Source organism: Silene latifolia, chromosome 4, assembly GCF_048544455.1.
Source record: "Silene latifolia isolate original U9 population chromosome 4, ASM4854445v1, whole genome shotgun sequence".
In the NCBI taxonomy this organism is placed as follows: Eukaryota; Viridiplantae; Streptophyta; class Magnoliopsida; order Caryophyllales; family Caryophyllaceae; genus Silene; species Silene latifolia.
In genome coordinates, this window is record NC_133529.1 from 26,240,539 (window position 1) to 26,251,255 (window position 10,717).

At 37.0% G+C, this 10,717-nt stretch overlaps 3 protein-coding genes across 4 annotated transcripts; 1 reads left to right on the forward strand and 2 right to left on the reverse strand.

Annotated features, from left to right (window-relative positions):
• Nucleotides 1-417: 417 nt before the first annotated feature.
• Nucleotides 418-4,306, forward strand: LOC141653309 ((+)-neomenthol dehydrogenase-like). The gene is made up of 5 exons (XM_074461034.1): nucleotides 418-582; nucleotides 1,826-2,084; nucleotides 2,448-2,642; nucleotides 2,990-3,407; nucleotides 3,823-4,306. Exons 1-4 carry the CDS (start codon nucleotides 485-487, stop codon nucleotides 3,383-3,385), a joined length of 948 nt encoding a protein of 315 aa, XP_074317135.1. The 5' UTR covers nucleotides 418-484; the 3' UTR covers nucleotides 3,386-3,407; nucleotides 3,823-4,306.
• Nucleotides 4,307-5,672: 1,366 nt separating this feature from the next.
• Nucleotides 5,673-7,125, reverse strand: LOC141653310 (uncharacterized). Its single transcript, XM_074461035.1, has 4 exons — nucleotides 6,733-7,125; nucleotides 6,158-6,216; nucleotides 5,961-6,078; nucleotides 5,673-5,875 (listed from the first exon to the last, which is right to left on the reverse strand). Exons 1-4 carry the CDS (start codon nucleotides 6,954-6,956, stop codon nucleotides 5,797-5,799), a joined length of 480 nt encoding a protein of 159 aa, XP_074317136.1. The 5' UTR covers nucleotides 6,957-7,125; the 3' UTR covers nucleotides 5,673-5,796.
• Nucleotides 7,126-8,041: 916 nt separating this feature from the next.
• LOC141652165 (putative beta-1,4-xylosyltransferase IRX10L) lies at nucleotides 8,042-10,386 on the reverse strand. 2 transcript variants are annotated; one of them, XM_074459781.1, is made up of 4 exons: nucleotides 10,109-10,386; nucleotides 9,358-9,746; nucleotides 8,869-9,110; nucleotides 8,042-8,744 (listed from the first exon to the last, which is right to left on the reverse strand). In XM_074459781.1, exons 2-4 carry the CDS (start codon nucleotides 9,658-9,660, stop codon nucleotides 8,231-8,233), a joined length of 1,059 nt encoding a protein of 352 aa, XP_074315882.1. In that variant the 5' UTR covers nucleotides 9,661-9,746; nucleotides 10,109-10,386; the 3' UTR covers nucleotides 8,042-8,230. The 2 variants fall into 2 exon arrangements, with proteins under 2 accessions (XP_074315882.1, XP_074315881.1); XM_074459780.1 differs by having other exon boundaries at nucleotides 9,875-10,386.
• Nucleotides 10,387-10,717: the final 331 nt, after the last annotated feature.

Consider the following 10,717-nt stretch of genomic DNA (forward strand, 5'->3'; position numbering starts at 1 on the left):
AGTATTAAACAACTTATTAAATAACTAAAAATTACTAATTACAAGTTTACGAATTTGTATATAATTTATTAATCATTGAAGAACTTGTTTATAATTTATATAATATTCATATATATAATAAATTGTATATATAATATAAAATTCAAAATAAAATAATTCTCAATATTTAATATAAATATAAAAGTTCTAAAATTATAAAACAAATTATTTTATATTTGATAAATTGTATTAAAAGTGATTTTAAATTTTAATATATGAATTTGGTGAAAATTATGAAAATGGGTTGGATATCATTTTTGGTGAAACTTAAAGATTAATTGCTCCAAATAAAATTTATGGGACTTAATTTCACAATTGAACAAAGTTAAAGGGTCTAATTACCACTTTCACGAAACCAAAACGGTCCGTCTCAACTCTCGGGGTGAAACTTGCTCTTCTCAATAACGTTTGCCAGTCTCTTCAATTCCAATCAAAATCAACAAGAATGGGAGCAGGCACAAAAGCGCGAGCTAAAGAACGGCGTGAAAAACGCCTTGAAGAAATATCTCATCTTCGTACCATTCCTTACCCCGATCATCGACGGTATTTCACTATCTCTCCCTCTTTACCCCTTTCATTCATCTCACCTTTTATAAGTACACTGCTAACTTATTCATGATAAGTTTATCATGAGACCGTCTCGTATAATAAGAATTACTGTCTCTGATTTCAGAGTTATAATGATGATAAGCTTATTGCCAGACCTCTCACCTGGTCAATAGTTTTTGTTTACTAACGGGGACGGAGGGAGTAGTTTATTTTTTATTCCATATCTTTCTCTTTCATTTTTGTTTATTTCTATTGGGTTACTCCCTCTGTTCCCGTCATTTGTTTACCCTTGGTTTTAAAGACTAAGGAAAAAGGAAGGAACCAATTACTGGATTCCAAGTGGACCAAATTGATCGTGGAAGATTTAATTGCCTATCAAAGACATTGAGACACCCTAAAGCAATTGACAAATGACTGGGACGGAGGGAGTGGTACATATTATGTCTCGCAATTATCGTAATGTGAGACGGTTTAACAGGAAGTAAATGTAGTCTGGATCAGGTGAATTTTTTCATGTTTGTCATAATGTCATCAAAGGTGAATTGGCGCCTTTTATACAACATCGTACTAGAGGAAAGCGGCAAAAACATGTACTCCCTCTTGTCTCGGTCATTTGTCTACTTATTCCATTTTGGGGTGTCTACGGCACATTATTGATTTGAGCTTCTTGCTTATGCCAATTCCTTTGAAGCTACTACCACTACCGAAGCCGGCTTGATTTCAGTTAATTGTTTACCTTTTTATTTTGGAAATGCCTTTGATTGACAATTTGATCCTCCACGCTCAATTTGGTCCACTTGTCATCTAATAATTGACCCCTCCTCTTTCCTTGGTCTTTGTGCCCAAACCAAAGGTAAACAAATGATCGGGACCGAGGAAGTATTACTCAAACCTCGTATGATAAAGATTTACCCCTTGTTTGGATGGAAGAATTTGACGGGATAGGAAGGGGAGGGGGGGATACTTTCCGTTGTTTGGATAGTACGCGGTTTGAAAGGATTAGAAGGGAGGGAATAGAGGCAAACACTTTTCTTCGTCCAAGTGAACCCAAAATCCTTTTAACATTGGAAAGATTCAGAGGAGAGCTCAATTGCGCATCTTCATTCCTTCCCTAGATCCTATCTAACCAAAGTGTAAAACTTTTTAAGTTTGTCGGTTTTCTCTCTTGGTTGTTTTGTGTGCCTCCTAATACGCGAGTGTATAATACCTGTTGTTTCTTTTCTTTTGAGTGTCATAGGTGGTGGACCTCTGAAACTATTGCAGTAGTGACTGGAGGTAACAGAGGTATTGGCTTTGAGATCAGCAGACAACTTGCAGGTCATGGGGTGACAGTGGTACTTACATCAAGAGACGCTACTGTTGGCATTGAGGCTGTAAAGGTTCTACGGGAGGTTGGCCTTAGTGTGGAGTTCCATCAGTTGGATATTGTTGATCCTGCATCTATCAAGGAGTTCGGTGATTGGCTTAACGATACCTATGGTGGTTTGGATATTTTGGTAAGATTGTCTATTGTTCTTCATTTATGGATAAATTCATTGTTTATTTTTTAGAGGTGTCCGTGAGTAAACTTCTCACTTGAAATTCGTTTTTTTTTTTTTTTTTTTTTTTTTTTTTTTTTTTGTGTTGTGTGTGTTGGTTGTGCTCATTCTAGTTTGTGACTCCACTTCTTTACTCAAGATTGCATTTATGATCTTACATCATAGTGTGCTTCCCATTTAACATGACTAGGCCTTCTGCCTTAAGATTTGCTGCCAGATTAAGGCTTTATAGAATTTAGACGATGAGGAGTATAAGGTTGTCAAATGAAGTTATATAATGAGACACTTATGATCAATGACCCATTAGTTTTCTGTCAACAGGTGAATAATGCAGGTGTTAACTTTAATTTGGGAACAGAGAATTCTATCGAACATGCAGAGCAGGTTATAAACACGAATTATTATGGCACAAAGCAAGTAACTGAAGCTATGATTCCTTTAATGAAGCCTTCTACCTCTGGTTCTCGTATCGTTAATGTGAGCTCAAGGCTTGGGAGATCGAGTGGCAGAAGAAATGTAAATTCTAAACTCTAATTTTGTTGTTGTCATTGTTCTTCTGGACTAAATACATCAGGCAGAATTTTCTTCTTCAAATTAGTTAGTCTTTACCATATTGAAAATGATGCGCTTTTAAAAGCCTGAGAAAATACCAACTCAACGCTTAGAACAAATGGTCTACTCTGAGACATCTGAGACCTAATCAATTCAACTAGGTCTTAGAACACTTTCGCACTTAGAAAGTATGACAATTTTTATGACACTTGATACTTGATATTTTCTCATATGAGAATTTGTGGTCTTTTAAATTCCTAAGAAAACATCTTTCTATCTAGAACATTTTTCATTGCTGTTCTTTGCTACAGAGGATTTCAGATGTTTCTTTAAGAGAGCAGCTTTCTGATGATGATTCACTTACAGAGGAATTAATTGATACAACTTTGAAAAACTTTCTTGAACAAGTAAAAGATGGGAGTTGGACATCAGGCGGTTGGCCTCAGACCTACACAGACTATTCAATGTCAAAGCTTGCTCTTAATTGTTACACAAGGTATATGTCCAAAAAACTGGCAGACAGGCCTGAGGGTGATAAAATCTCCATAAATTGCTTCTGTCCTGGTTGGGTAAAGACAGCCATGACTGGCTGGGTTGGAAATATGTCGGTTGAAGATGGGGCTGACACAGGGGTTTGGCTCGCATTGCTTCCTGAACAGCAAGCCAGCGGCAAGTTTTTCGCTGAAAGACGTGAGATCAACTTCTGACGACTTCTGCTGAATGTCAAAGGTATTGGCTTCAAACTTATCTTGAATAGCTTTGATAATAGTGGATTATCCTCTCGAAGGCCGGGGTTTGGGTCTGTCAATATGGGATTAGGCCATACGGGTTTGGGTCAGGAATATCTTAATTATATATGTGATTCACAAGTCTTAAGTTGAAAATACTACAAATATTTTTTATTTTCTAAATATATTAATTTTTATACGTTAAATATACATTTTCATTAAATTATTTGATTAGTGAGTTGTTCGAGGTTCAGTTTATTTCCGTCTCGTGTTAAGATTAACAGGTTCATATTCCTATAAGAAGCAAGTTGGGTCATGCCAGATTTGTAGGTTGCGTCAGTTCTGACATGTCTAATAGTACATCATTAGAGTTAATTGGTATATAGTTTTGGTAATTAAGGTGCTCAATGTTTCAGGTCATGGAGTGGCCTTTTCTCGACAAGAAATCTCATAAACATTGGATCCGCTCAACTGGATCTGCATTTTGTCTTACTTCAGTTTTGACCCGCATGAACTAGACTCAAGGCTCCCCTATTATGTTTGTGGGATTAGTCAAGATAGTTTTCTGAACATTAGGTGCCATCAAACAGTTCTTTTTAGATTATGTACAACTAACGGTACATCTGCTCTCTACTGCCCTAGTTCCCTTAACATTTAACTAGGCTAGTATGCTTTTTCTTCCTTCCTTCCTTCCTTCCTTCCTTCCTTCCTTCCTTCCTTTCTTTCTTTCTTTCTTTCTTTCTTTCTTTCTTTCTTTCTTTCTTTCTTTCTTTCTTTCTTTCTTTCTTTCTTTCTTTCTTTCTTTCTTTTTTAATCTCTGTATAAGAGCATACATTTGAGGTCCAACGCTCTTTGAATCGACACTATTCTTAAAAAATCTGATACATTTCAGTCATGAGGATTATCTAGTGTGTATTTGCGTGAAACTTGTACATCTTAGATTATGTTCACTTTATGTGACAAATTTGTGAATTTAGTATCTCAGTTTAGTCTACTAGTTCAGTTTAATTTGCTCATGTTTTTTTTTTAATATATGTTATCCTCACATTTCAAGACAATCGCTAATGAAATCTGCACTTTTATGAAGGTTTTTGACTTGGGAATTTAGCTAGCGATGTATTCTGCATTTTTAGTAAATTCTGTTGCTGAAACCTCGTCAAAAGGATGACAGGATGTGATGTTGAGGCGAGCCTTGTATTTTCTTGTCTGTTTCCGTGAGTTTATATGAATTGTGATAGACCTTTCTTATCCAGGCTCACCAACATACAGACTAGTTTAGTTCAGTGTGAAGGCATATATAGTATTTGAATTTTGAATACATGTACCAGTGTTATTCTTGGAAGCATTCACCGCTCATCTCTTTCCCTCTTGAAAACTCTCATCTGTGATATGAATACCAGCATTAAGTTTGCACCTGTACAAGTGTTGTTCTCGTGATGCTGTATCGCCTGTATGTACTTCAGTGACAATTAAGTATGTATACCAGAATAGACATGGAGTACAAAAATTTCTGTGATCGCCCAAAGAATCAGCTTCCACTTTCGGCAGAAGTTATTGGGGTGAGTTTGCTTGTCTTGCACCAGACGACATTTGATATCCTTTATCCTTTGATAAGTTGATGTCCTGATATGCAGGGTAGTGCTCAATGTTGATGATTTGATTCGCAAAGACAGCCTGTAATTCTTTATCTATTGAAGTCTCATAAAAAATGGTTTTCTTGATTTGTATGTCAATGGATTTCGGGATGGGTCAACGTATTTTAGGCATGTTGGACATCTCACTCTATGCCATAATTTATCTGTGCCCTTATTGAACAAGCTAAACGCGTGCATCTTTGAGCGTTAGACTTTAATATTTTGTTTCTGAGTAATTTTTAATGCATCAGGTCCAGGGAGTCAAGGAAGGTCCTTATGAACTAAGGCCTGCAACTACCTCCAGCTTTCGAGACTTGTTCTCGACTCTTAATTTACTGACTCCATTGAGGCATTGACCTTGGATGAAAGGATAGACAGCTCATTTAGCAACTCGGAACTCTGACCTATATAAGTTCACATGTGAGTATTCATATAGATTCACATGTGCGTACTCATAGTAGGAGGTTTTTTAACTATAACATATTCTGCCTTGCTAATTTTTCAGGGAACTTGGATGAAGAATGTCCTTTGGTACTTGTACGAGAGACTTGTGTTAGCTAGGTTAACTAAATTCGCTCAACCCCAAGGGAATTGTGTATCGAATGAAGCGTATGTACATCAATCACGAAAAATAGAAGTAAGGATATAGCTTGATATATATTTATAGGTTTGAACCCATATGGCTAATGCTATTACAAAAATAATGGACAGTTGCTTCTCTTACATAGAAAACAGAAAAAGCTTCAACTCGTGAACTTAGAAGTTGTTGTTTACATAAAAGTACACACCACCAAGCAGCGCAATTCCAACAATGATAGCGATAGGTAATGCTTGCCTGCAGAAAGATGCAGAAAAACAGATTTACTAATTGTTCGGGTAGAAATGTAAAAGTGGAAAACATGTATCAGGTTAGTGATTACCCGACAGCTTCATCTCTCTTAATCTGGGCTTTACGTGCTTTCCGAACATCTAAGTCGTTTGCATTCTTGCTTACAGTAGGCTCATATGCCCTGAATCTTCGCTTTGGAGCTCCACATACTGCACAAATTCTACTGTCAATGCTCACAACGTAAATGACTTGTAAGCTGTAACTTCTCAAATAAGCAGGGTGACTTACCAGGGCAGAAATAATTGTCAGGTAACTTATCGAAAGGCTTCTTATCACTGTATATGTATCTGCATGCCAATTAATTCATTTTTCTTAGCCTTCAGTCTTACACTAATAAATACAGTAACAAATAAGAGCATTTAACAACTTATTTATATTTTCTCCGAACCCCATGATGCCAACTTCGACCTTTCTTTTTCTTTATAACGAGCTTGTTTGGAGAAATTAATGGTCATTGTTGACATCGATTGACCAGTAAAATCAAATGGGGAAAATGAATTTGGGATGGAGGCAGTGTTATTTTGTGTTTTGTTGATATAATCATACAGTCATACAAAGTATAATTGATCAAATCAAAATGTCTACTTAACAGACTCAACACCCTATGCTTCTTTCATTTAGGTATCAGATGGTCATTCCTTTTTTCAGCGGTTACTCCCGGTGAATGATGACTTGGAAATCGGCTCTTTTTCAGTTGCAGTGAAAAAGACAGTGTACATCCTGCCCTTTCACCCTCTAGGTGACCCTAAGATAATAGGATAATGATTATGATAGATAAAAATCAGAAGTTTGGGAAGACTGACCCACAATCGCGGCAGATATAGGTTTGTTTGGAGGCAACACGCATGGAGAATCTAGGCGCGCTGGCAACTCTAACTCCAGAAAGGGTAATTGGAGTAGAAGCGAACGATGGTCGTAGCGCAAACCGGTCGATGGGTCGCCTCAGACCGATACCGGTTCCTACAGGAGGCGCCAGGGCCGATGGAATACCACATGACTTGGCTGCCTGCTGTATTGACATTGCCATGATCTTATAATTACTTGCCTCTTTTTTTTTGTGTGTGTGTGTGTCTCCCTTTTAAGATTCTTGTACAAAGAAGATAAGAGAAGGGAGGTGTAGTTTCTAGCGGTCAAGTTGTAAATCTTTCAAATGGTTGGTTGGTTGGTTTGGGTTTGGACTTGTGGCCTCCTCACTTCCCACATGATACTTTCTTCTCTTTTTATTTTGCTTGCCTTATCTTCTATATTGAGGGGCCAAAATGTGGAAGATCTTAACCAATACAATTATTTAGCACTTGGGTAGTGACTTTTTACGTCGGCTCCGGTCTTTTATACGATCGTTGTACGGTACCATGCAGTAAATGAGGTGCATGAAGTATTATAACATTTCATAAGTCCGTTTTATGATACAGTGGTCTTATTTGAGAGTTTGTGTTTTGTTATCCTTGTAGGAAAATGCAATTAACTCATAATCACCTAATTTTTCGATTGATAGGGATGAGCAAAACCGTATACCCGATACCGTTTTTGAAAATCGTATCGGGTATACGGTTTTTAAATCGTATCGGGTATACCGTTTTTGAAAACCGGATCCGAACCGGTTTAACCGTATACCCGATTTTTCCGTATATCCGGTTTTCGTATACCCGGATACGGATTTCAGTTGTTTGTTGTTGTTGTTGTTCAGTTTATTGCATACGCGATAAAACTGGTGCACCCTAACTTAAATTTAATAATAGGTTACATATTAAAATAATCAAAATTTCAATATTCATTATACAATGCATTAGGGAAAAAGAAAGTGGACAAGTTAAAGTGATTTTGGTTAAATTATTTAGTTTTTGTAAGATATTTTTGGATTTTTAATTTCTTTTCAAAAACCGTATACCTTGTTTTGTTTTCGCCCGAGCCGGATACGATACGGTTTTCACTTTTTGAAAACCGTATCGTATATACGGAAATCCGTGTCGTATATACGGAAATTCGTTTAATTGAAACTGTATATCGTATCGTATCCGTATATTAAAACCGTTTCGTATATTTTTACTCACCCCATTAACAACACAACAATTAACATCGTTTAACTCTTGCGAAGTACCGGAATTTGGCAAAATTTGTATAGGGTTGGTTTCACATGTCCGAGGCCAACTCAAATCCCCGTGTACTTGTATATGTATATTACGGAGTACATTTATTGTAAAACTAATTATTTAGTCTCATGTAAAACTATCTCATCCATATTCTAACTTCTAAATAAAAGAATTGGTCAAAGGAAAGATTATTAACTAGAAAGTAACTACTCTACCAAGGTTTAAGGTCCCCAACAGGGTCTGCAGTCCAATTAAGGACCTTCTCCCCTGGACTTAAAAAAACATCCGGACCGTGTGGCAATTTCCGTGCAAGTCCGTTAAGGACCTGATGAAAAGCGTCACCGGGTTGTGCTGGTTGATTAAACAACATGGCTTGCTTAACCAAAGGGTTAGCCAGCAAACTTTGTTTCCTGAAGATTACTTCAGGAGGGATTGATGTTAGAATTGAATCGAGATCAGGCACGTCCTTCTCATCGACAAATACTCCAATATCCTCCCAAGGGATGACATCCGTAAAGGGAAGAACAATGTCGTCTGCAATAATGACAGGAATGCACCCGAATACAACTGCTTCTACCAGTCTAGGACTCCATGGGGCCCAGCCGAGGGGACACAAGCAAAACACCGATCTTTGCATGTCTTGGTAGTATGTCGTTGGATGCTCTGTCGAGATGTCGAAGAGGGGATTGTCTTTGAAGTTCTCCCAAATTGCTGCTCTTGCTCCTCTATATATCACACAAGAACAGAATCCTTTCGTCATTACAGAATTTCTCAAAATTATCGCATTTAATCTAATTTACTTACGACCCATGTTTTGAGGCAATAATGGTGAAGGGATAGAGGGCGAACCTGGCATAATAACCGCCATTAGGGTCATTCCCCACATCATAAATGCATCCTCGGAAGTAAGCAAAGATGGATCGAGGGGTGTCTGGATGTATCAACTGAGCCTGAATTTTCTGTGGGGGAGCATAAGCCGGAATTACGATGGAATTGTCTTTCAAACAGACATGATTTTTTTGCCCAAATGTTTGTACTAAAGTAGCACGCTCTAGCAAGTGAAGTATCCCTCTATCAATTGCTTGCTTTTCCTGCAACAATACCGATAACAGTTAGCCTAACATCATCGCTACTCTTACTTATAGACTGTCTTAAACTTTAAGTAATATAATCACCACAGATCATTAAATGAACCACATAGCATGGAAAGAGGCTGTCTAACCCTAAGACAGTCTCAAACGAGATTTTGCAACATAGCATGCAAAATTTACGTTTTTACTAGTCATAAATTGTCGCGATTCCAAAAAAAATAGAAGCGAGTACGTATTAAATTCTCACCTTGAAATGAAAGCAAGCCCCAAAGTCATGAGGCACAACAAAAAAGTGATCAGCTCCTTGAGTCCTATTCCAATAAGGCCAATTTGTTGAAATATATTGAATGGCACTTCTCATTATACGTCCAGATTTAGGAAGCAAAGGAAGGCCTCTACGGTTCAAATCACAGGTAGTATACACAGGAGTATAAAACCAATCTGCTTCTTCGGGATCCAGGGTCCGAACACTGTTAGTTTCGAGTATTTGGTGCATCATTATCTCTGCTGCAAACATGTGTGTCAGGCATCTTTCATCTTTTTCTATCATCTTTTTGTTGTACTTGCTCGGAAGCTCGTATACGTATACCTTTAGTTTTCCTACTAGGTCGTCTTCCAACTCATTGCAATCATCACCTAAACCGAAATCAAGAAGACTTGTAAGGAAAGTTAATCTTCGAGTTATAATAATATATATCTGTGTTCAACATGACACAACATGACACTCGACAATATGTAAATGAAATCAAAGAATATGATCTAACCTGTTGAAAGAATGCGACGGGTTGGATGAGACAGAGACGAGTCGTCATCATCATCAATTGTTACAAATGCAGAAATGGCTATTACAATCAAAACCCATCTCCAAAATTCCATTTTTTATTTCACTCTTATCTTCTAATTTAATCAAAACTTAGATTTATAAACTCGTATAAGACTACCTTACGCGAAAAAACACTAAGACCTTTGATTATGCATGAGTATATCAAATGTCTTACAAAATTTGTTGCATTTGCAGAGGAAACAATGGTGGTGTTTATATGTTTGAGTATCTTCATGGCATGCACGTACGAAGGTTTATTTGCTGTTGGTATAAAGCTGGCAATAGAGAACAAAATCAACATTTTATTTTCATGGTATGCACGTTGGTCTCATGGTCTCCTCTTCATTAAACAAATAAGCTCCCAATAAGCAGGCATGAGCTCAAATAAAATAATTACATTTATTTTGATAAAATATTGTTGTAGAAAAGCCTACAAATTATTCAATTTTTGTATTAACCTTTTTCATGTACTATATGTGGTGGCAACACTAATATAACGTATTAGTAAAGCTACAAGTCTCTATCTATATCATTGTATAGGTACTCCGTCTATTTCATTAAATTCACTATATCTTATTTTCACGATTTTCTTAGGTGTAAGGAGAGCGATGTAAGTGGAATGGGTGTAAGTGCGTATCGTATTTGCCCTAGTTAGAATGGTATGGGTATAGTTTTGGCGGTGATGTATACAAAAATTATACTCCTCATGCATGAGCAGCAGGGCGAGGGTGAATTTTAGCACAAATAACATTATATCTATAGTGGTACAATAGCATCATACAAC